Consider the following 26,917-nt stretch of genomic DNA (forward strand, 5'->3'; position numbering starts at 1 on the left):
CATTATTCTTAATCTTAAATGTCATTATTCTGAAATTTAAATTTAATTTTTCTGAAATTTAAATTTCCTTATTCTTAATCTTAAATGTCATTATTCTTAATTTTAAATGTCATTATTCTTAATCTTAAATGTCATTATTCTTAATCTTAAATGTCATTATTCTTAATCTTAAATGTCATTATTTTTAATCTTAAATTTCATTATTCTGAAATTTAAATTTAATTTTTCTGAAATTAAATTTCCTTATTCTTAATCTTAAATGTCATTATTCTTAATTTTAAATGTCATTATTCTTAATCTTAAATGTCATTATTCTTAATCTTAAATGTCATTATTCTTAATCTTAAATGTCATTATTCTGAAATTTAAATTTAATTTTTCTGAAATTTAAATTTCCTTATTCTTAATCTTAAATGTCATTATTCTTAATTTTAAATGTAATTATTCTTAATCTTAAATGTCATTATTATTAATCTTAAATGTCATTAATCTTAATCTTAAATGTCATTATTCTTAACTATATAACTTCCAGGCGTGAAAGTGTATTTTTATTTAAATGTCATTATTCTGAAATTTAAATTCCATTATTCTGAAATTTAAAAGCCATTGATCTGAAAAATTAAATGTCATTATTCTGAAATTTAAAAGCCATTGTTCTGAAAAATTAAATTCCATTATTCTGAAATTTAAAAGCCATTGTTCTGAAAAATTAAATGTCATTATTCTGAAATTTAAATACCATTTATAGAATTTAATTGTTAACTAAAACTTAAGAGCGGTTATTTAAAATGTGATTGTTTTTCTTAAATGTTAAGTGGAGTTCCTTTAAGAATTTCCACGCAATTATCTCTCATTTAATTTTAGCGTCGCAGAAGACACAGGGTCCATTAAGTGTACGCACTTAGTATTTCCAGTAGAATAAACTTCAATTATCTTAATTCGAATTTCTTTGAAAAAGTCACGTACCTCGACTTGCGTGACTTTCGCTCATAAGCCAACTTATAAAGAAGCGTGGAAAATGGGAGGCAAGGTTCTGGTAAAAGAGAGCTAAAACAATGGACTATCGAGAATGACCAATAACAGCGTGAAAGGGGTGTCACCCCGGCTTAGCCACTCCCATCTGTTGTGTTTCAAAGGCGAACCTGCCTTCCCACCGCCCGAAACTTCCCCGGGAAATCTCCTAAAATATTCAAAAATGTTCGAATAAGCGATACGCGGTTTACCCACCCATCTGTATTATAAATAAGACTAACAGAATCCTTCCTCAGCCGAAGTGAAACGATCTAGAGTCTAATGTCAATATGGAAAATATTCAGAGACGCTATTAGTAAACAAGGTCAACAATGAATATTGCAAAATCATGTCGGGGATCTAATTTTCTATTTTGGCAAATTGACTGCAACGCCGTTCCTCGACAGCTCGTGTAAACAGTCTAAAAGGAGAAATTTTGATTTATCACCGGATTACACGGAAACTCTATTAAGCTTATTATTTGATTTTCGATTTTAATGCGTTTTCACCATTATAGGGTTGAAGCTTAGCCTTTGCCCTCTGTTGACACGTGAAGCAATTGACATTTACTCCTAAGCCTTTGTTGACTTTTTACTCAAGCCGTGTCGTGTTTTATTTTTTCTGGAGGCGCATTTGCATTATTTATAAATTTATATTCGGTGTTAAGTATTTATCTTGCCAAAAAAATGTTGGAACTTAAAGCAAATAGTAGGCTATATTAGCGTAGGTTTAAAGTGTATAATTTAATTGGTTTTTCACTTCGGGATTAATTAATTAATTAATTTGGGATAAATTTATATTCGGGTTTAGGTATTTTATTTTGGCAAAAAAAGTTTGGACGCTACATTAGAGTAGGTTTAAAGTGTATAATTTAATTGGTTTTTCACTTAGGGATTAATTAATTAATTAATTTGTGATAAATTTATATTTGGTGTTACGTATTCATTTTGCAAAAATACAGGCTTTGACTTATAGCAAATAGTAGGCTATATTAGCGTAGATTTAAAATGTATAATTTAATTGGTTTTTCACTTAGGGATTAATTAATTAATTAATTTGGGAAAAATTTATATTCGCTGTTACGTATTTTATTTTTGCAAAAAAAATGTTTGAACCTAAAGTAAATAGTAGGCTATATTAGCGTAGGTTTAAAGTGTATAATTTAATTGTTTTTTTCACCTAGGGATTAAATAATTAATGAATTTTTGATAAATGTATATTCACTTTTACGTATTTATTTTGCCAAAAACATTTGAGCTTAAAGAAAATAACAGGCTATATTAGCGTAGATTTAAAGTGTATAATTTAATTGTTTTTCACTTAGTTATTAATTAATTTGGGATAAATTTGTATTCAGTGTTACCAGAAGTATATAATATATATCTTACGTAAGAAGTATTTATCTATTCATCTTACTAATGTTATTCGCTTGAAACATGCAGCTTTACAAGCACATGTTGATTTTTATGTTGAGCCTTAGAAGATAGTTGTTTCATACTTATCTCGAAAGAGATATTTTATAAACTGGTGTAACGAATTTATGTTGCAAAAACATATTCGATTTAAAAACGTGAACGGGGGAACTTGTAGACGTGTAGATTGTTCACAATTAAGCTACGTCTACAAGTTTCCCCCTTCACGTTTTCTATCGCTGGCTTAACCTATCTAATAGTACGTTTTATTGGCGTTGGTTTCAAATGCTTAAATTTTATTTTATTTCTCTGAGAAATCAATTTCAACATTTTCAATATCGGAATTTTTTTATTTCTAATAATAATTATTATTACAATTACATATTTTATCGTTTATCTCTTAAACCTTTCCTTTATTATCTGTGCTTGCGATTCTTATTAAAATATCTACGTACATTTAAATTTACAAACTCCTATCCTACACTTTGGTTATACGCAATTAAAAGTATAATAAATTAGTATTCTATATATATATATAAAAAATTGGCATCCAAATTTCGAGGAAATATAGGATTTACATTCAATATGTGGTTTTTGCCTGTTTAACATTACTGATTTAATTATTATGTTATTATTATTTTGTGGTGTTTTTTTGGTGTTAAATGATTATTTCTTTAATGTAATCAAATTGAAGATATTGCTGAAATATTTATTAGTGGCGTAGAATAGTGTGAAACTGTTGTATTAACTTCTTTTTTGCATTTATGTTATAGTTGTCTCGATGAAAAATTGTCCGTCAAATATTGCATTTGCACCCCTGAATTTCTACTTACTATTAACAAAAAGGGCCCTTTTTATTTTAACCCTGAAGGGAATTGCGAAAGGTCCAAAGGGCCCTAGTCCTAAATCACATGAGGCTTAGTTGTTCGGCGTAGCACTGCCTGGGCGCGTTCCCGACGTAGAAGGGTCCCAGGGCGCTTAGCCCCACGGGCCCGGGCCCCACCAAACCTTTGTCACCGTTGGCCGCTGTCGTCGCAGCCGCGGGCGAAGTGTCCCTCTCACCGGAACTGCACGAACTGGATCCGGTCACGCCGGAAGTGCCGTGTTCGTGCAACTTCCGCATGTGTTTCTTCAGGTCGAAGTTCCGGCAGAATCCTTTGGCGCATACTTTGCAGGTGTACGGTTTCTTGTCATTGTGAGTCTGCTCAAAATAGAACCGAATGTTAATTAATGTTTCTTAAAAAAGAAGGTAATATTAATTAATGTATCTTAAAAATAGAAGGTAATATTAATTAGTTTGTCTTAAAAAAATAAGCTAATATTAATTAATGTGTCTTAAAAAAGAAGGTAATATTAATTAATGAGTCTTAAAAATGAAGCTAATGTTAATTAATGTGTCTTAAAAATAGAAGCTAATGTTAATTAATGTGTCTTAAAAATAGAAGTAATATTAATTAACGTGTCTTAAAAATAGAAGCTAATATTAATTAACGTGTCTTAAAAATAGAAGCTAATATTAATTAACGTGTCTTAAAAATAGAAGCTAATATTAATTAATGAGTCTTAAAAATACAAGCTAATATTAATTAATGAGTCTTAAAAATAGAAGCTAATATTAATTAACGTGTCTTAAAAATAGAAGCTAATATTAATTAATGAGTCTTAAAAATAGAAGCTAATATTAATTAATGAGTCTTAAAAATAGAAGCTAATATTAATTAACGTGTCTTAAAAATAGAAGCTAATATTAATTAACGTGTCTTAAAAATAGAAGCTAATATTAATTAATGAGTCTTAAAAATAGAAGCTAATATTAATTAATGAGTCTTAAAAATAGAAGCTAATATTAATTAATGAGTCTTAAAAATAGAAGCTAATATTAATTAATGAGTCTTAAAAATAGAAGCTAATATTAATTAACGTGTCTTAAAAATAGAAGCTAATATTAATTAACGTGTCTTAAAAATAGAAGCTAATATTAATTAATGAGTCTTAAAAATAGAAGCTAATATTAATTAATGTGTCTTAAAAAATAGAAGCTAATATTAATTAACTTGTCTTAAAAATAGAAAAAAAGTTTTTTTTTAACCCTGCTTATGAGTTACATATGAGAAAAATACAGATTAAAAATCATATTGTTTCTGGGCCATTAGGCGATTATATGGAACGTTTTCAAAATTATCGAAAGTCAAAATATAAAAATATTAAATCGTGTTTGATTATCCTAGGCTAAAGGGTCTAATTTTTATGAACAGTTATTACTGTAAAACTAACAGGTTTGTTCAAAATGCATTTTGAGTTAGAAAAATTATTTTGCACTTAACATTTTGCATTTTGTGGGTTTGATATGTTGAAAAACATTTTCGAAATGTTTTTACTCTGGTACCATTATTGCAGCTTTTGTAGAGAAAGTAAATATAGATGGCGATACTCAGTTACTCACTTACTCAGAAGCAGACGAACATTCGTACAGTGCCACTGCTTTATTTGCCACTCTGGCTGCGAGGATGGTTTTGAAATCTCTACGTAATTACAAGAATGTATTTATTTATACCTAGGGAGAATGTCTATGTCGAGACGGTTTTTAGCCTTTCTCTCAATCCAGCCGTTGGTCCCCCCAGTACGCTCCTCCGCTTCAAATAAAACGAATAGTCCCGGTATTTCATTGGCTGCTTAAAATATACGTCACCTAACGCGATGGAAATCAAACGCCGGTGACGTTTTGTCTTCCCCCCCCCCCGCGCGAGACTGGGGGAAAGGCGTTCAACGTGCCCGGCGATTGTCGCAACATAATCATTCTTCCTAAATATAAATAAATACATTCTTGGTAATAATTATTAATTAAAAAGAACATTTTGCATTTTAAAAAACCATTTTCAAATGTATTTTGTATTTTGCATTTTGAGTTATGGAAGAAGTATTTTGCATTTTGAAAATAAAACGCATTTTGAACAACACTGAAAACTAAGATGAATCGAAAGTAGGAGTCAGAAATTAGTACCAGAAATTACTCTAGCAACCGCTCGTAGACTTGTAAAAGCGTACGTAACATAATTACTCATAAGTATGCCATAAATATATTTTCTTGATTGTAACCTTGTTCACGGGATATGACGTAAACTACGCCACTTCCAACTCCTTGATCAACCAACAAACGTTAGGGAACAATTTATCGCGAATTTCTGACTTTGAAAATCGATAAATTATAGCTCGTGCTTCGCGATCAGGATGTTTGGATCAGGACGGCTAAGTATATGAGTTAGGCCCTTAATTTTAATTTTTAGGAACCTTAGAAAGATTTTAGGGCCCCATTTTATTTTATGCCCACTACAATAATTTTCTGTAGAATTTTAAGGAAGATGAAATTGAACGCCAGAAAGTTTTCACTTATTTGAAAATATTGAACTCGGTGCTGCTTTTAAAATTTCAGGGTAGGCCGTAGCATACCTTGTCTACTCCTTGGTGCCGCCACTGTCACGCGATTGTTTCCGTGGTAACCTTATTTAATAGTACAGTGAATTTAAGAATTTTCCAATACTGGTAAACATATTGTATGTTCCATGTAAAACAAGGTGTCATTGAATATTGGAAATGTTATACAGAGACGTAATTATGAGTCAGGGACGTAGTGGTAAAAGTGATGTGACGTAAGCGCAACAATAAAACAATGATGCCAAGCTATTTTATATAAGAAAGACCCGTTGCGGAAGTACTTACGTGCATATGAAAAGTCAGATTGTAGATTTGGTGAAACGCCTTGTTGCAGATGGTGCACTTGTAGGCCTTGTCGCCGCTGTGCGTCAATTTGTGGTTCTTGTAGTTGCCCTTCTGATGGAACCCTTTCCCGCAGAACTCGCAGATCCAGGGTTTGTATCCGGCGTGTATTCGGACGTGAGTGTTGAGGGTGGAGCTGCGATTGAAGGCTTTGCCGCAAGTCTGGCATTTGTGCGGTTTCTCTTGCGTGTGGATGATCTTGTGTCGACACAGAGTGCTGGCTTGCCGGAAACCCTTGCCGCAGACCTTGCAGACGAAGGGCCTAGCTCCCGTGTGCACCGGCATGTGCCGTGTCAAGTTGTAATGAGCGTTGAACACTTTTCCGCATTCGGGACACGTGAACGTCTTGTGGCGCGAATTTCCGTTCCGTTTGGACCTGTACGAGGCGTCCAAAGAGCCCCGATCGTCGTCGGACACCAGCCCGTCTTTGGCCGCTTCACTGACGGCTTCCTTCGTCGTCATGTCCGCCAAACTCGGCCGTGGTTCCTTTTCCTTGACGCTTTCGTTCAGTTTCGGGGTGACGACGAGGGTGGAAGCCATGACGGCTCGCGGTCTCACTATCCTGGGCGGCGACGCCTCCCTGGTTCGATTCAGTTGGCCTAGCTGTTGTTGCTTCCAAAGCGCCGTTAACCTTTCGCTACCGATGGGAAGGTCCAACGGGGCCGAAATGTCCCTGAGCGCGTCGCTCGTTGTACCGGGACACAAGGAGTAAAATAAACCGTAATTTCTCACTAAATCTTGATGGGCACCACTGACCGCTTTCGGCCACAGACCGTAATTGACCAAAGACTTTAAATCCTCGCTCGTGTCCGATACGAACCGTTTCAGCAAGAGATCTCTATGCTCTTGAGGCGTTCCTCGAGAAAGCCCGCTCAAACTGGTCCCCGGGTAGCAGTACTTGTGACCGTGTCCGGGTAGCATCCCGAACGGAAACGGAACCAAAGGATGGAACGCGGAGTTCACCAAAGACGGTTGACTGGCGATTCGGCTTAGCGTCTCGGCGTCCAGTCGATCATTGAAGTTTTGCAGAGCGTTGCTTAAACTCGGCACTTGCGTTTTACGCGACTGGCAGCCGCTATTTTTGGGTTGCACTTCTTGCATTATTTTGTCGATTGAAAAGTTCAAAGGGTCTTTTTTGATTGTCGGTGACGCGTTACTGTCGACCACCGGGGTTGCCTCGCGTTTGTTGACTTCCGTTCCGGAGACGGTGGGCGGAGGTGTGTCTTCTCTTAGACGGTTGCTCGAGTTCTGGTCCGAGGAATCCATGTCCGACTGCCCTTGTTCTTCTTCCGGTCTTTCTTGGTGGCTCACTTCCATTGTAACAATCTAAGATAGAGGAAAATTAATTAATATTTTGGACAGTTCATTTTTTCTTAGTGCTTACTCAACTGGATTTCTATTTTTCTGTAGTTATATACCATTTATAACACGAGTAACTTAATACCATAAGTTTATAATATTGATACATAAGTGTAACACTTCATATTTCTCATATGCAAAAGATTTACTGAGAGCTATTCACAAGACAGACTGCATTACGGGCTTCGTCGCCGTTTTGCGTCCGCTTGCTAACGCGTCACACGTGATGAAGTCACTCCGTTACTAGCTCTCAGTAAAATATTCCCCAAAGTGACAAACTTATGGAACAAGATTATAGACTTATGTTAATACCCATAGGTATGGAATTTCCTGATTGTTTTAATGATAATTTTCTGACCGATGTGACCAAACTTTTGGAACACTCGACTCGCCAAAGAACTGAATTATCGTTCTTGCTAGTGGTATATTTTGCCTTGCTCATATTTAGACTCCATAGAGACTTTGTGCTGAACTAAACCACGATCAGGTAGTTACAATGCGTAGTAGGGTGGTGGAAATCCCTTCAAGCCACGCGAGCCAACAGCTCCCCACACTAACTATTAACGTTAACCTCTACAAGTTTTTATAGAAAGAGGAAACCGAAGAACTCGGAGGAAAACCCCTTAAACCAGTGGGGAGCAAACTTGCAAACAGTACGCCGAAGGAGTGGTTCCGAGTTTTCTGATTACACTTACCACAAAGCAGAAACATCGTGAAACATATTAGATTAAAAAAGAATATAAATTAATATAATAAATAATTCGAAATGCCGGTTTCAAATCAATTATTTCAACTCATTAACTTCAACGGCAGCCTTATTTTAACCCCTCTTCCGGCCCGCACCCCCCCCCCTTAAAAAAGTCAGTAAAAATAATAAGCCTACTAAGTCGAAAAATTGGGCTCGCAGTGGGGTCAAATTAGACGTCGCGCTAGCCCCCCCCCCCCCTCCAAACCAACCTCCTAAAATTCCCTAACCTATATAGCCCCCAATCTTATACAAACCACCTAACACCAGCATAAAAGGGTGACAAACGGGTACGAACTGCGTAAAAATATCCTTCCGTATTACGCGAAGTGTGTGTATTCGCCCCCTCTGATAAATCAGTTTGAGGTTTTCACCCCAAAAGTTCCGCTCACCCGATCGCCCCTAGCCAATAACAGATCACTCTGAGGTGGGGCGTAAACCCATTGAAGGTTTCCCCCACTCGCCCGCTTAACACGGGGCGACGACAGCTCCCCCTTTCGGAAGGCACCCAAAGCGTCCTTAATGCGGTAATCCCCCCGTAATCCGTCTCTGATCCCGGGCACTACTTTTCGTCGAACAAGGCTACGAAATGTAAAGAGGCTTATCACGACAGAAATACTTCTAACCTTTGACGTAGTACTCTACTACGCCTTGTTACCAACCCTCCCGTTTTCCTTTTTATTATATTTTCGAACCGCGCCGAGGCCTAACTTTTCTCTACGCTCTTCCCGGCGCTCGCAGATTTCGTCGTGGTCTATATAATACGTGTCTTTATCTAGCTGGACGATTGATTTTATTTGACCCCTGGTCGCCGCTTGGAATACTGGGTTATGGTAAGAACTTCTAAATGCGTTCCTTGGTGGCCGGGTTAGACCTTGGATTCTTGGTTGATTTGTCTTATAACGGTTTGCGATGCGTCTTATTAGGTTATTTTGCCCTAGGGAATAGATAAATAAGAGATTCTCCGGAGCTGTTGTCCCCGCCCAAAACGCTTCGACCATTAGCGCCATCTTTTGGAAATATTGTGCAAATAACTTCGGGAAGTTTGGGTACAACATAGACAAATAATAGATTCTCCAGAACAATTATCCCCTCCAAAACGCGTCTTCTCAACGTAACATTCAACTAGTAGCGCCACCTTTTGAAAAAATTGTGCAAATAACTTTGGCTTCAACATAGAAATTTAAAAGATTCTCCAAAACGCGTCTTCTCAACGTAAACTTCAACTAGTAGCGCCACCTTTTGAAAACATGGTGAAAACGCAGAATTACGTCATTTAGACCGAAAGCGTTTCCTACTAAACCGCATCATTGATAAAAATTTACCTAACGGTGTAAAATGTAAAAATTTGAGGGGACAAATCCCGTACACTCTAGAGAAAAATGATTTTGGAAATCTTGAAATACACTTGAAAATCCCGAAATCTCGAAATCAGCCTACGAAACGAGAAATCAACACGAAAATTGCGCTCTGAAATTTCAAAATCAGTTTCTGATTTCTGAATTAACTTTGAGATTCAAAATCCCGTACGCAAAATTTGCAAATGTTGAACCCCTCGTAAAAATTATACGCGTAGGGATATATACTTAATAATAAACAATGTTTTCTCAATGTAATAATTTTATAATAATAATTATAATGGTTTAAAAGGTATGTTCCCATTTATTCCAATTTTACCTTATCCCAAAGTTATCAGTTCTCCCAAAAACATGGTGTCCCATTTGTCCCAATTCCATTTCTCCGAACCGGAGTTCATTTAACCCAAAAATATGTATTCCCATTTTTCCCAAAGATCAAGTTTCCCAAAAAAATTGATTCCCATTTCTCCCAACGATCAATATTCCCAAAAATATGGATTCCCCTTTCTCCCAATCATTATTTTCCAAATATATGGTAATTGCGAGGTTTTAGATCTCATCTAAACAAAGTAAGTTTACCGTTTTGTGAATATGTGAATTGACTTGGCGTTAGGTTAGGTAAGGTTAGGTTAGGTTAGGTTAGATTAGGTTAGTAGGCATATCCTAATTGTAGTAATATAAAGAATTACTTGGACTTATTTCATGTAATATATATTTTTATGGTAGGTTAAAATAAAATGGGATTTGGGATAACTATTTTGGGAGAAATGGGATTTGGGATAACTATTTTGGGACAAATGGGATTGGGACAAATAGGATTGGGAGACATGGGAATTGGGAGAAATGGGATTGGGAGACATGGGAATTGGGAGAAATGGGATTGGGAGAAATTGGAATTGGGAGAACTATTTTGGGCGAAATGGGGGTAAACCTTTTAAAATAGCAATTATTATGTTTTTCGGCCCGGCACTACTTTTTCTTGGGAAGCTACTTTTGAAAAATCGTTGAGAGTCGGCGAATTTACAGGTTTCGCTCGTAAGACTGAAGACGCGGAAGACACGGAAGACACATTAACAGACAGTCTAAACATTCGCCCCGAGTTTAGCATACGGTAGCAGATACGAGCAATCCTATTCTGGAAACGCTGGTTTGGCCCTTTAACTTGTCTATTATAAATTTCTGGTAAAACTCATATAAGAATATTTTTGAAACTAATTATTTTATTTTAAAAAATCAGGTTAAATTTAAAGAGCCACCAAATTGTTTGAAACAGGGTTGCCACACGTCAGGGAAATCAGGAAAAAGTCTGGTTAATTAATAATGGGCCGAAAAAGTCAGGGAATTTTAAGAATTTGTAAACCTTTCGAAGGTAATTTTATTCTAGATCTATGACAAATTCTTGGATTATCATTTATTTCCTTGAAAGTTTGGCTAATTTTTTCAACATTGCAATAACCTTTTTACTGAAATATAAATCCATTTAAATTTATTAATTTCTGATAATAAAATCTTTGCCTTAAAAAGTTAGTCGGAAAATGTTCCGTATTTTTACGAAAAAAATAAAAAAACGTTTTCATTCCATGATTAGTCTAATACATTGTTAGCAAATTTAAATAAAGCGCCATTTTCGCCTCATTTTTTCGAATCTGAAAGTAAAACTAAACCTCTAAACTTGTTTAAACTGATTACCAATGTAACACTATTAATTTTTTGTAGTATGTTTACTGATATTAGACATTTTATATCGATAAAAAGTTAAAAACATTAAAAACCCTTAAAAAGTAATTTATGTTTCAATTTCTTATTTTCCGATGTGCGGAAAATTTTCCGCATTTCATTTTTCCGGAAAATTAACGACACTAGTATAGGTAAGGGAATGGTCCGGAAATTTTAATCTGAAAATTTTGTTGCAGCCCCGTCAAAAATTCGGGACAAATTTCAAATAACTCCTCCTCAGACATGCCTTCCGGCTTCCCAAAGCACGTGACTTTGTAGCCCTACCCTCAAAATTCATACCGTCTTTAATTTAGTTTAGTTTAGGTGCCGTCACGGGTCAATTTCGATCGTAATCGCGACAGAAAACTATCGCTACGCCCCCTTTTGATAAGTAGCGACTAAAGCAAACGCTATTAGTTTTTCCTCATCGTTATTCGTAAATTTGACTTTATAAATAATGATACTTGCATTTTAATATAATTTTATCATAGTTTGCTTATATGTTGATAAGTGTATTTAAGAAAAAAACGTTCTTATAACTTTTTAATTTGTCTGCAACAGACGCTAGACCTCGGAGAAGCTAGCGCCGTTACGCCACCTGGACTCGTTAAGGTAGCGAATAATTATGTTGTACAGTCTCTGGGAGAAGATAACAGTAGTGTAACCGAATAAACCGATCACATAAAATCGGTTTTTCACCTATAGGGTACTAACTTTTCGTAGCTTTGACTGTGGCCACCATGTTGGGTAGAATATTTTTTCAATAGGAAAAAGCATGGATGACGTCGTGTGACGTAGAACTGTTATCTCCCTATACTAAAGAATCAGTTCCTGCCACCAGGTTGCACAGAAGCTAGGGGTGATTAGCGCTAGTTACTTTAAAAACAAATCCTAGCTCGTGTCAGCAGACGATTTATACACTCTTTTACGAAGTCGGCCATTTCATTACAGGCCTAATTTAAAATAGTACAGGCAAGGGCACCTGCACGTGCTCATCAGCTCGAGACGTCGCGTGCACTTGACCGCGTGAAGCGGCCTTGCATGCGCTGTTTGAAATCCGACCTGTAATAAAATGGCAGCTCACACAAATAAGGATATAAAAGAGTGTATAGAAAATCCTCACAAGCTTTAGCTAAACCAGAAGTAAATGAACCGAAGTTATTGAAATAGCGCTCAGAATCGGAGGGCGTTTTAATTATGAAAATGATGAGAAAATCGAGTCAAATAAAAGCTAATTTCCATCCCCGTCTTTTGACGTGATAAATTGCACTTGGGAATTGTTGGTATAGCTTTTTCTATGTATAAAAAATGGTTTTATAAAAACAAAATTTTTTTTTTGGCGCGCAAAATTTCAAATTCGAGGTAAAAATGTTACTTCATAAGGAAAACGCCTCCAACATGGGGAGTATAGCAGTTTGATAACTTCGGTTCATTTACTTCTAGCTAAACCTAATGGCAGAAATGTTAAATTAATTAATCCTCCATAAATTTTAATCGCAACCTATAGTGATAAGAATCGCAACCTATAATGATAAGAATCGCAACCTATAATGATAAGAATCGCAACCTATAATGATAAGAATCACATATTAATCCGGAAATTGCGCGTGTCGCTTCCTCTTTTTAATCCACATATTAATACAACACCGCTGCTCAAACCACCGAATAAAATCCACCAAAATAAACCACGCCCCTACCGGTCACCTTGCATTCCTCTACAAAACTCAAGGGATAAATATGTAAAATGGTACCCCTGCTTTATTTAAATAGTATAAGAAAAGACACGAGTTCTTTCATTAAAAAGACGCAAAAATAAGAACATAAAAAAAATATCATTGAATACGTTTTCTCGGGCGCGTAACGCGCGGTATCCCGATTAACCAAATTTTCTTTTCCCGGTTAAAAAAAAACTTTATATTATTTAGGGCTAAGGCCTAAAAGATTCGTCTAAAATGTCCCAACTGTTGAACGATAATAAACCGTAAACTGCTCATGCGCGTCAAAACATACATAGGAAGGGCGCTCCGGTAATAAGACGGTGCCACCTATTGAGGACTTTTTGTACTAAATCCTTTCCGATGTTCTTTGGGGGACCGAGTTAGGGGGGGGGGATATAGGTTTAGAAAAAGAGGCATAAATCTACTACTGCGCCCAGTAAATCGGTGGTCATATCCCTGGTTCGTATTATGTCCATTTTTATTATTATTCAAAATCATTATTATCAATTGAGATATTTTCAACAAGGGGGACGTCACCCCCCACGGTTTACCCCCCAGCCGGCCCTTGTTAGCGGGGTTTTTAGCGTGTACTAAGCTACTACTCCTTTGGTGGGACATTGGCCCCCTTTTTGGTGTTTAAACCCTCCCCGCGACGCGCGAACCGGGGTGCACACCTGCGTATTTTGGGCCGCGCTAAGCCTCGGACGTGGTACGACGACGCAGTCTGTTGTAAAGCCCCCTAATTCAATGCTTCATCGGTTGCCTTGATTATGTCGGCTTGGCACTATGGACGAACTCTATTAGAAAACGCGTACCGTGCCGCCATCTATGTGCGCGTACGGTAACTATTGTCCTTATTGTGCCCGGTTGCCTATCCAAAAGTGTTTAGCGGACTCAACCGTTGGCCTTTTGCAATACTGACCAGTCACGTTGGTAAAAGAGCAATATAATAAAAAAAGCTTACATACAACGTCCCTGTAGTTCTTTGTGGACGCTTTTTTTTCTCCAGTCCAGCTCCGACTTAGCTACACTCGCGCCATCTTTTGGACGATTGTTATTAGGGATTTTTATATATTTTGCCCCGTTTTGATTTCAACCGTGTTTTCTATGGGAATTTTAGTAACGCTCGGTTTGTACGATAGTGTAAGATCACGTAGGGACACGCGATGTTTTTCGGTAGCTTTTAACGCGTCTAAGTTGGCAGAAGGTATGAATGCGCGCCCGCCTTTGAGGCCTATGGAATTTCTCCTTAAGAAATAAAACCGTCTTTTCAGTTTGTGATTTTGGATTAAAGATTTTTAGAGCTTAGGGAATACGACGGCTTTTTTGTTAGTTTGTCGAGTTGTATAGGCCTTTTTACCTTAGCCTCCATTTGTTGGTCTATGCTCGACGCCATTTTGGTTCCATACACGGTAATTTGGCCAATATGGCGGAATTACATAAAGCAAAAACCACGTAAAATTTTTATGTGCGTTTTGAAAAATATATTGATATTTAAATTAAATTTTAAGTATTTAAAATAAACTTCTCAATACTATTTGGGTAAGGTATTTAAAATTAACTGCTCAATACTCTGGGAAAAGTGTTTGAAATAAAGTACTAAATACTTTTGGGGAACCGTATTTAAAATAAAATACTAAATACTGTGTGGAAAAGTACTTAAAATAAACAACTCAATACCATTTGGGTAAAATATTTAAAATAACATACCAAATACTCTTTTGGAAAAGTGTTTGAAATAAAATGCTAAATACTCTTTTGGGAACCGTATTAAAATAAAATGCTAAATACTCTTTTTAGTCAAATACTTTAAATAAAAAACTGAATATTATCTGGGAAAAGTATTTAGAATAAACTATTCAATAATTTTTGAGTAAAAATTAAAACGTACTATATATTTTCGAGGAAATTATTTAAATTAAACTATGAAATATATTCTTTTGAAAAGTATTTGGGTAAAATATTTAAAATAAAAACTAAATACATTTTGGGACAAGTATTTAAAATGAACTACTCAATAATGTTGGCGTAAGATATTTAAAATCAAATACCAAATATTCTTTGGGAAAGTATTTAAAAATTAAGCATTTAAAAAACAAAATGCTTCTAATAATAATTTAAAGTGGCAATACATTAATATTTTGCCTTATCCCCGTTTAGATGGCGAGTGGAAAGATGCTGTTGTTTTCGACGTGGTTGTTGGCGTTGGTGTCAAAACTGGCAATGGAATCAAAAGGCTCTTGCACATCACTGGCTTCTTTTACAAAATCAATTTTGACCGCCGAGAGCACATCAAATTAGGCATTTATTTTCTACGAAACCGTTGAAAAAAACTTGAAAATTGGCGTAGAGAGATTGAGGTGTAAAAGTATTATATGGTGTAGTGCGCACATTGTTTATGTGGTTGTAATATGTTAATTTTTAATTTTATCTAGGAATGCACCGATATATCGGCCTATTTTTCTCAGGGTTGGCTGATTTAAATCAACTTGATTTTAATCACGATTTAAATCAATTTTTATAAAGTATTTATAAAAAAGAAAAAACCTCACCAATTGCTATAATTTATGTTTAAATATAATCTTTCTTGTACTTTCCCCCCAATGCTGCTTTGGATTCTACCTGTGGGTCGAGATTCCGCCGAATTTGTTTTGTAAAGTACCAAAATAGGTTTTAAAAATTAAAAACTTCTATATGATTATTAGCTTAAATTTAATAAATTCATTATACATATTAGTCTTTAAAAATTAAAACATATTTGTTTTAGGTAAAATTATGATACTAAATTATATAAAACTTTGAAATTTTAATTAAAATCAAATAAATCAAAAAAATCAATAAAAATCCGATTTAAATAAAAAAAATCGATTTATTTGTTTTTGTTTTAAAAAATCAAAAATTGCCAACCCTCATTTTTCTAATACTGGTATCGGCTAATACCGGCTTAAAAGAAGCCGATATTAGCCGATACTGCAGGTATTAGAAAAATATTTGCAGGAAACTAATATTTTATTTGATTGGCCGCGCCACGTACGCCAGACTTCAGAAGCTAGATCATACCCTTTTTCAGACACGTGCTTTCGAGTGTAAACAAATAAAAAACAACGATATTCAATTTGTGATAGAGAATATATCATGAAAAATGAGAATAAAATGGTATAACAGTGCACTGAACCGTCTTTTACAATGATTTTATCATATACACTACTGTTATGATAGATAACGTTGTTAATATCGGCCACGATTAGCCGATATATCGGCTGTACCCCTAATTTTGAGCTGTATTTATGAATTAAATAACCTAATTAACGTGTTTTAGCATGGAATTTCGTAGTCCTTTAAAATATAGCATTGACACTTCGTATATTTCATAGACCGGACAGGCGAAGCTTATTGAAGTTAGCGGTGGAGTGAGTGTCTAATTAGGGGCTGTTCACAAATTACGTAACGTGGTAGGGGGGGGGGGGAATTGTTACGTAACACATCTTATTTTTAATATCGTAGAATAAAATTTTCATCACTTTCAGAAACAGTCGCAATTATTAAAAACATAAGCATTTTCATTGTTTTACATAAAAATACAGTTGTAATTTCAAATGTAAATTACAAACAACAAAATTTAGTACCTGATCTTATAGTACTTTATTACCAGCATATTAGTTGTTACGTTCTATAATAATTTAAGGGGGGGGGTCGATATTTGTTACGTAATTTAAGAAGAGGGGTTTTTCCATTTGTTACTCTTTGTTACGAGGGGGAGGGGGGAGTCCAAAAAGTGGTTTTTCTGCGTTACGTAATTTGTGAACAGCCCCTTAATGGCCAGTTTTTTTTGTGGCGGAGTGGTTAGCACTTTCGCCTCGCAGCAAGAGGAGCCGGGTTCGATCCCAGCTTGTAGCACTGTGCCACTGGGTGAAAACTGGAAACCACTCCTTCCGCGTTGTGTTTGCAAGTTCTCTCCTAACTGGTTTAAGGGGCTTTCCCACGAGCTCTTCTGTTTCCCCTTTCCATAGAAAACGTGTCGAGGTTAACGGTAATAGTGAGTGTAGGGAGCTATCGGCTCGCGTGGCATAAAGGGCTTGCCACCATGGCACCTCCTATAACCCGGCCATCTAAATTAATGGCTTTAAAGTCGCTTGATGCAGTAGGCTTTAAGTGGGGCCTTGTTCATATTACAATTTCATCAATCCATGCACTCACGATTCAATAATTTTAATCGCAATTTCATCATTTCAATGACGTTTCAATAATTTTAATCGCAATTTCGTCATTTCAATGTCGATTCAATAATTTTAATCGCAATTTCGTCATTTCAATGTCGATTCAATAATTTTAATCGCAATTTCGTCATTTCAATGACGATTCAATAATTTTAATCGCAATTTCGTCATTTCAATGTCGATTCAATAATTTTAATCGCAATTTCATCATTTCAATGACGATTCAATAATTTTAATCGCAATTTCGTCATTTCAATGTCGATTCAATAATTTTAATCGCAATTTCATCATTTCAATGACGATTCAATAATTTTAATCGCAATTTCATCATTTCAATGACGATTCAATAATTTTAATCGCAATTTCATCATTTCAATGACGATTCAATAATTTTAATCGCAATTTCATCATTTCAATGATGATTCAATAATTTTAATCGCAATTTCATCATTTCAATGACGATTCAATAATTTTAATCGTGATTTCATCATTCAAATGGTGATTTAATCATTTTTTCATCGTATAACAGCCTCGCTGAATAAAAATTTACTAAAATTATTGTGTAAATAAAATTAATTGAATTGAATTTATTTAAAATTTAATAAACATGGACGAATGGGAATAACTTGGTGAGAAAACTAGAGGTCGGTAACGGTTAATCATTATCCATATTTAAATTGATTTTTTTCGGGGAAAAATGTAAACAAAGAAATTTACCGTTTAATATTTCGGAAAATGATTAAAAAACATGTATTATTCGTAAAATTTTAGCTTTTTATCGAAAAAAACGTCGTTTTTCCGATTAATTTTACAAATTTATCAAAAAATTAATCGGATAATACAGAAATATAAATTACTTGATCAAAACGTTTTACGAATAATTTTGAGAGCTTTATCTATTGAATAAAAGTTAACCATCCCCGACCTCTAACGGTGGAAAGCGAACCATTTTCAAAAAAGAAATAAAATTATGTCGAGAGTGTCATGGCGGGCGCGATTCAAACCACCGCTAGCGACTGTATATTTGCATTTTAAATAGTATTTTAAATACAAGCATTTAAAATACTAACCAACAATTGCAGCAAATTCCAACAGCTGGCCTTCCAAAAAAAAATATATACCAAATGCGATTTTCAACAGTTAAATGACAATTTCGGAGGTTTTTTTTGGCTCTTTTCCCGTGTTTTTTCTGGTTTTATCAGCACGAGATAAAAGGCGTAGGAGGAGCCCCGTGGCGCCCCAACCGAAGTTTGGCAAATTGAGCACCAGAGGGGGCTTCATCCCATTCATGCCGAGATGTCTCGACCATTTTTGCATTCGCATTTTTCAATCTCAGTCTTGTTTTATACCTAGTTCGTACTTAGATTAAAGGCTTTGTGCGGGGGTAAAGTTGATATGGCTAGACGCTGTGTATGAATTTTATTTTCTATCATTTCTGGTATTTTATATATATATTTAATCATGTTATCAACCGGATAATGGGATTTTGGGATAAAAGCTACGCAAAAATTTTCGAGTTCCTTTTTTTTTTGAGTCATGCTTTTTGCAGTCGCAATTTGTATAGGGAAATGTCAAAAACAGCTATTTGAAATTTGGGTTTTATAACGTTTGCGTAAGAATTTCAGGGCTACCGAGAGCGGGCACGGGCCCTGGTAAAATATAAATTCCGGGCCCCAAAGAGAGCTATTATACTACCGGAGATAGCAATACTTTTTCTAAGAGAAACCCTAGAAAAGTATACCTCGATTTTTGAAACCCGCACCCCTATATACTGCAAACGCCCCGGTAATCTGTACCGACTTCCCTCCTATGTTGTCGGGCCCAAAGAATTGGGTTGACATTTTAGACCTGTTTATAAAACAGTTTTTCGCTCTGATGTTTACACTTGAACGGAAGGTTTACGTCTCTTGATGATTTAAAATACCATTTAAATAAGATTTAAAGTACCCTAAAATTGTTTCAAAATATAACAAAATTGTTGTCTACAAAGTGTTGTAGAAATGACCCGAAATGACCTCAAAATATCCTAAAAATAGCCTAAAAAATACACTAAAAACAACCGCAAACTAGCCTAAAATATAATAAAAATAAACGCAAAACATCCTAAACTTTTGGCCAAATTGACTTAAAATAGCCTACAAATACCGCCTCTAAATATACTAAACATACCCGCCAACTAGCCTCAAATTTCCTAAAAACAGTCGCAAAATATCCGTAAAATATTCTCAAATAACCGCAAAATATCCAACAAAAACGAGCAAAACGGCTCAAAATAGCCTACAATAATTCTTCTAAATATCTACTAAACATACCTCAAATAGCCTCAAAATATCCTACAAATACCAGCAAAATGACATCAAAATATCCGCAAAATAGCTTTAAAAAATCCGAAAAATCCCCAACAAATGTCCTAAAAATATATGCAAACTGTCTTAAAATATCGTCAAAATCCACGCAAAATGTCCTTAAAATATCCTAAAAATATCCCCAAAATGTCCTTAAAAATATCCTCAAAATGTCCCTAAAATATCCTCAAAATGTCCTTAAAAATGTCCTTAAAAATGTCCTTAAAATATCCTCAAAATGTCCTTAAAAATATCACCAAAATGTCCTTAAAAATATCCTCAAAATGTCCTTAAAAATATCCTCAAAATGTCCTTAAAAATATCCTCAAAATGTCCTTAAAAATATCCTCAAAATGTCCTTAAAAATATCCTCAAAATGTCCTTAAAAATATCATCAAAATGTCCTTAAAAACAGTTTACGCTATTCCAAAATTATTCGCTTCGAAATTGTACATAAACTACACTACATCGTAAACTACTGGTAGAGTTTCAATGGATTTGTGACATAGTTCCACTTGGTGTAAGAAAGAGATTGGTTCACTATTAGATTTTAGTCTGCTAAGAATCTGCTTATAGCAGACGAAAATGTTGCAGTTTATGGTCTAGGTCGCTATACGTAAACAGAGGATTGAGTATATAGTCTACTATATAAATTCGTTTGGCTAATGCAACTAAATACAACTTTTATTAATTATTCGTCAGAACATTTAACTTAAATTACTTTACTAATAAACGATCCATAATATTGTATATTTCTATTAATAAATTATCCATAATATTGTATATATTTTTTACTAATAAATTATCCATAATATTGTGTATATTTTTATTAATAAGTTATCCATAATATTGTATATATTGTATATATTTTTATTAATAAATTATCCATAATATTGTAAATATTTTTATTAATAAATTATCCATAATATTGTATATATTTTTATTAATAAATTATCCATAATATTGTATATATTTTTATTAATAAATTATCCATAATATTGTATATATTTTTATTAATAAATTATCCATAATATTGTATATATTTTTATTAATAAATTATCCATAATATTGTATATATTTTTATTAATAAATTATCCATAATATTGTATATATTTTTATTAATAAATTATCCATAATATTGTATATATTTTAATTACTTTTAACGTATTTGTCTCTGTTTATGGTCTAGGTCGCTATACGTAAACAGAGGATTGAGTAGATAGTCTATTATATAAATTCGTTTGGCTAATGCAACTAAATACAACTTTTATTAATTATTCGTCAGAACATTTAACTTAAATTACTTTACTAATAAACGATCCATAATATTGTATATTTCTATTAATAAATTATCCATAATATTGTATATATTTTTTACTAATAAATTATCCATAATATTGTGTATATTTTTATTAATAAGTTATCCATAATATTGTATATATTGTATATATTTTTATTAATAAATTATCCATAATATTGTATATATTTTTATTAATAAATTATCCATAATATTGTATATATTTTTATTAATAAATTATCCATAATATTGTAAATATTTTTATTAATAAATTATCCATAATATTGTATATATTTTTATTAATAAATTATCCATAATATTGTATATATTTTTATTAATAAATTATCCATAATATTGTATATATTTTTATTAATAAATTATCCATAATGTTGTATATATTTTTATTAATAAATTATCCATAATATTGTATATATTTTTATTAATAAATTATCCATAATATTGTATATATTTTTATTAATAAATTATCCATAATATTGTATATATTTTTATTAATAAATTATCCATAATATTGTATATATTTTAATTACTTTTAACGTATTTGTCTCTGTTCTTTTACGTTTTTAAATATATTTAAGTCTATTAATTAAAGATGGAATTCAGAAAACAGAAAATGGTGGTCGTGTGACACGGATTTTGGAAAACAATAGAGTTCACAGTATTCTGAATAAACAGATTGAAGTCATAATTAATCCATTTTCTATACTCGAATTTATAATTTATTTTATCCCAGATACCAGATCAGAAAGTAAAAGTTATGTTTACTTAACGTGAGGTAAAAAAAATTTATTTGGTCTAAAATCAACATTACTCGTAAGTAGGCGTGCCTCCATATTTATATCAATATAATATTTCCATTGGCGTTTTTCAAATAGGACTTTATTTTTAGTACAAGGAACATACAAATAATGGACTGGTAAACGTCTAATCCTTATTCATCGCGCCAATGAAAATGTTGCCATGGAAACCAAATAACGTGATCTCGAAGCACGAGCTAAACTGTAGTTTGCCAAAGTCAAAAACGGGCCTGGAATAGGCGCTTCAATAAAAACGCTCCATTGTTTTCTTTCCTCCACTACGCGCATGCGCGAGTCACTGAATAAAATAATCACGTGTTTGTGTTATTTTTATTTGTAACGCTTAAGTTGATAGTTCATTCAGGAGGCGCTTGCGAAATTGAACGAGCCCTTCTATACTGAAATATTTAGCAGCGCTTGCTTTAAAATAAAACGCTTTTGGAATAATGTCCTGGCTCTCGGTATTACTACTTCTAGGCAAATCACTGAACAGGTTTTATTGAAGCGTCTATTCTGAGCGTTTTCAAAATCCGTTTCAACGGAAGAAAATAGGGGGAAGTACGCTTCTAGTCAGCTTTGGAAAGGCGTCACTTTTCATGAATTTTCGGTTTGGCGAGAAATTGCGGATGAATACATCGCTTAAAAAAATCAATTTTTCTTAAATTAAACAATTGTAACATATTGTCCTTCTCATTCTCTGCTAATTGAGCTAAGGCGTATTTGCTTTCGTCGTTTATAGCCGTGTTGAATCACATCAAAAGTGGAACTACTTTTTCAGTTTGGTTTATTATGCGTAAAAAGGCGTTTTCGTGGGTCACACGACGACTTCTACGGCTCAAAACTACAGATACGTACTTCCCCTATTTTCTTCTGGTTTCAATAACTTCCGCTTGTCCATTTATAAAGTTGAAGACGCGTTTTTTCGTCTCGGAGTTGTAAGTGACGTTATTTACGTCACATCCTGTGCACAAGGTTTATGGCATACTTTCATTGACTATGTGACGTATGGTATCACCAATTGAATTAACGCGGATTGATTTGTAAAATATAAATAGCAAGACGCGTTGTAACCCGCGTGGCGATACGGCCGTCAACGGGAGCAATTTTGTGGCGGCGGTTTTTGAGTGACTACGCGGCGAGCGTGAATGCACCCCGGGCTAATCGTCGAGGGGACCCCACCAGCGAACTGTGTATAGCGCCGGGGAACGATTCTTCCCGGTCGCGGGGCTCCGGTGTCGAATTTCGAGAAACCCAAATCTGATCCGCTCCGGCGATTAGAATTTTATTATACCGAGAAACGGCGTGTTTGCAAAACATTGTAACCACAATTGGGAAGCTTATTATCGAGCTCGGGGGAACCTACTCTAATCTTACCGGGTCATCTCCGGCTCCCACCCAGAGTGTACCTGCCCGTCCAACAATTTCTCAGGATATCCGAGATTAAATCTTTTAAGCTTTGTAAAATTACCACGTATTGAGATGATGTTTACGGGTATTTTTTATCACATCGCCTATTGTAAATTGAGTTCTAGGTTTTGGGCTACTGCCTATAGGCGATATAGGCAATTTCCTAGGGATCGTCAGGTATAGCTTTCGGTTATTTTTAAGGGGAAATTACATTCTACACTGGGGCCCGGTTAAAAGTCTGTGCTTAGGGCCCGGATTTAAAGTTAATTTTGGGGATAAATTAATTTCTACCCTGGCGCCCGGTTAAAAGACTTTGACTAGGGCCCGGATTCTGAAGGTAATAGATTTATTTAAAGTTATTTTAGTGGATAAATTAATTTCTACCTTGGGGCCCGGTTAAAAGACTGTGCTTAGGGCCCGGATTCTGAAGGTAATAGCTTTATTTAAAGTTAATTTTGAGGATAAATTAATTTCTACCCTGGCGCCCGGTTAAAAGACTTTGACTAGGGCCCAGATTCTGAAGGTAATAGCTTTATTTAAAGTTATTTTAGTAGATAAATTAATTTCTATCTTGGGGCCCGGTTAAAAGACTGTGCTTAGGGCCCGGATTCTGAAGGTAATAGCTTTATTTAAAGTTAATTTTGGGGATAAATTAATTTCTACCCTGGCGCCCGGTTAAAAGACTTTGACTAGGGCCCAGATTCTGAAGGTAATAGCTTTATTTAAAGTTATTTTAGTGGATAAATTAATTTCTACCTTGGGGCCCGGTTAAAAGACTGTGCTTAGGGCCCGGATTCTGAAGGTAATAGCTTTATTTAAAGTTAATTTTGGGGATAAATTAATTTCTACCCTGGCGCCCGGTTAAAAGACTTTGACTAGGGCCCAGATTCTAAAGGTAATTGCTTTCATTATAGTTATTTTTGGGGATAAATTAATTTCTATCTTGGGACTCGGTTAGAAGACTTTGCATTTAGCTCCTGGATTCTATAAAGGAATAGGTTTCCTTACAGTTATTTTGGCGAAAAGATGAAATGCTACATTAGGGCCTGATTAGAAGGCCTGGGCCAGGGCCCCCGGAAAACTCCAGGGGTTAAAAACTGCTTTAAGCATTGTATAAAAGATTTCTGCATGTTTCTATGAGATGTAGTAAATTTGGGTTACTTACTTAAAATTGATAGTACTATACAGAAGTTAATAATATATATCTTACACGAGACAGGTATCCGTTTAGGACCTTCGCTGGCTCGAATGGGGGGTAATCACTTAAGTAATCAAGTGTACTGATCGTGGGTATAATCATCTATACAGGAAAATTGTGAGAAATCACTGACAATTTCAGAAATACTATGAGAAATCACTGATAACTCTAGGAAAATTATGAGAAATCACTGATAACTACAGGAAAATTGTGAGAAATCACTGACGATTTCAGAAAAACTATTATAAATCGCTGGTAACTACAGGAAAATTGTGAGAAATCCCTGATAACTACAGAAACATTTTGATAAATCACTGATAATGACAGAAAAATAGTGAGAAATCACTGACAATTAGAGAAATAACTGATAATAAGATAAATTATATGAGAAATCACTGACAATTAGAGAAAAACAGTGATAAATCACTGATATTTAGATAAAGTATGAGAAATCACTGACAATTAGAGAGCAATTGTGAGACATCACTGACAATTACAGAATAACAATGAGAACTCAGTTGTCAGTAATAATGATAAAGAAAGAAGCCTGCAATTTGGTTTCGCCAATCACTATACTATAAAACGTCTTTTGAGCCTGCGAAGATGCATGTATCTTCGAATAACATTAGCAGTCTATTACTTATCTCGGAAGAGATACTTCTGTAACTACCCAATATAGACCTTAATTAAGAGTGGTTTATAAAATGTATCTGATCCTAACTTAGTATTGAGAAGTAAACCATTATTTTATTATTATGATTATTTTAATATCGTCTACGGTTATTCGTCAATTAAAATATAATTAATTTCGAATAGGATTTGTATAAAGTAACATTTTATAATTTTATTATTATTTTATATTATTGTTTTATTATTATCACGGCTCTGGAAACCTTGTGTAGTTTTTGTTCACTTATGTGTACGTTACGGTATATGTTAAATGTTATTTGTTTTTGTAGCAATACAGGTTGAATACCAACGTGCGTAAGACAGTGTTACGCCCCCTCGTGGTCCGAGTTCGCGTTATTAGCGGATATGGATCCCCGAATTAGGAAATCGATTTCGCTTTGTTGCTATCAGACTCTCGAAGTCTAGAAACGATTTGGAAAAGTGTGTGGCAAATTTGGTTATTTTTTTTCGTGTATTTATGTGTATGGAATGGGACTAAATTTGTAAGTATTGTTGCGAAATTTAATACCATTTATAATTCGAATATAGAAAAAAATAAACATAATTTTAATCGCGGTATTTGTAAAAAATACATTTTAATTTGTTTCGTACGAAATTACGTAAATATCAAGAAAATACTAAATTATATATTTTCCGTAGCATAGATTCTATATTGAATATCCTTTGAAATTTTCCGAAATAATATATTTCTATAGCAATGACTTTATATCAAAAATCCTTTAAAATTACCGAAATAATACATTTTTCTATAGCATAGACTTTATATGGAAAATCCTTAAAAATTACAGAAATAATATATTTTGTATAGCATAGACTTTATATGAAAAATTCTTTTAAAATAAATGAAATAATATATTTTGTATAGCATAGACTTTATATGAAAAATTCTTAATAAATGAAATAATATATTTTCTATAGCATATACTTGATATGGAAAATCCTCTAAATTAACCGAAATAATATATTTTCCGAAGCATAGACTATGTGAAAAATTATTTTCAAAAACAAATTAAGATTTTATTTAAAAAAATCAAGTATTATATAAAATGACTAACGGTAAACTAAATTTTTCACGTTCGGTTTGAAAAATTATATTAAAATTTATCAAAACTGAATTTCTAAATATTACATTACAAGAAAGTTACGTGATCTTATTCTGATTATTTGATGGTAATTTCAAAATGAAAAAGGTTCACTGTTATAGGCATTTTATCGTCGGGTTTAAACCAGTGGCGGCGCTAGGGGGTAGGCCAGGTAGGCCACTGCCTACCTTAAAATTTTGAGGGGCCCCAAAATCATCCTATAAGGGGCCCCAAATTGATCTAGAAAGGGTCTCAAAATTGTCCCAAGAGATAAAATTATTTATAAATAACAATGAAACAATTGTCGATAATGTTTTTAGAAATTTTGGAGGTATCTCCTAGTAAATAAAACCAGTTCTGTTATATTTGGACTCGTTTTACTGTTGTTAGAACTTCTTTGTTCGTCACGTACATCACTACTTTATTTTATTGAGAAAAGGGGGGTCCCGGGTCGGGGCCCATTTATTTGGTTTGCCTACCCTCGCGAAACTTCCTGGTTTAAACTCTTATTTTGTACGGATCGAGGGGCTGACCACTATCCTAAATCAGTGTACAAGCCCGTAGCTTTGACTGTACTAAAGTGATTACGTAATCAATTACAGATTTAGCGCTACTAAAGGGTGTACTCGTTGTAATCGGTGTACAGAATTTAAGGAAGTGGTTAGCAGCTATTATTTCTAAGATCCGCACGGAACGGAATACATATCAAAGGACGTAAAACAATAGTATACAACTTACTTATAACCCAAGATTCGTCCAAAGCCTGATTGCCA

At 34.2% G+C, this 26,917-nt stretch overlaps 1 protein-coding gene across 1 annotated transcript; it reads right to left on the bottom strand.

Moving 5' to 3' along the window:
• Window positions 1–3,121: 3,121 nt before the first annotated feature.
• LOC149961240 (uncharacterized) lies at window positions 3,122–26,917 on the bottom strand. The gene is made up of 3 exons (XM_090159628.1): window positions 26,883–26,917; window positions 6,141–7,523; window positions 3,122–3,624 (listed from the first exon to the last, which is right to left on the bottom strand). Exons 2-3 carry the CDS (start codon window positions 7,512–7,514, stop codon window positions 3,331–3,333), a joined length of 1,668 nt encoding a protein of 555 aa, XP_090015754.1. The 5' UTR covers window positions 7,515–7,523; window positions 26,883–26,917; the 3' UTR covers window positions 3,122–3,330.

Source organism: Leiobunum rupestre, chromosome 1 (assembly GCF_980474605.1).
Source record: "Leiobunum rupestre chromosome 1, qqLeiRupe1.1.hap1, whole genome shotgun sequence".
In the NCBI taxonomy this organism is placed as follows: Eukaryota; Metazoa; Arthropoda; class Arachnida; order Opiliones; family Sclerosomatidae; genus Leiobunum; species Leiobunum rupestre.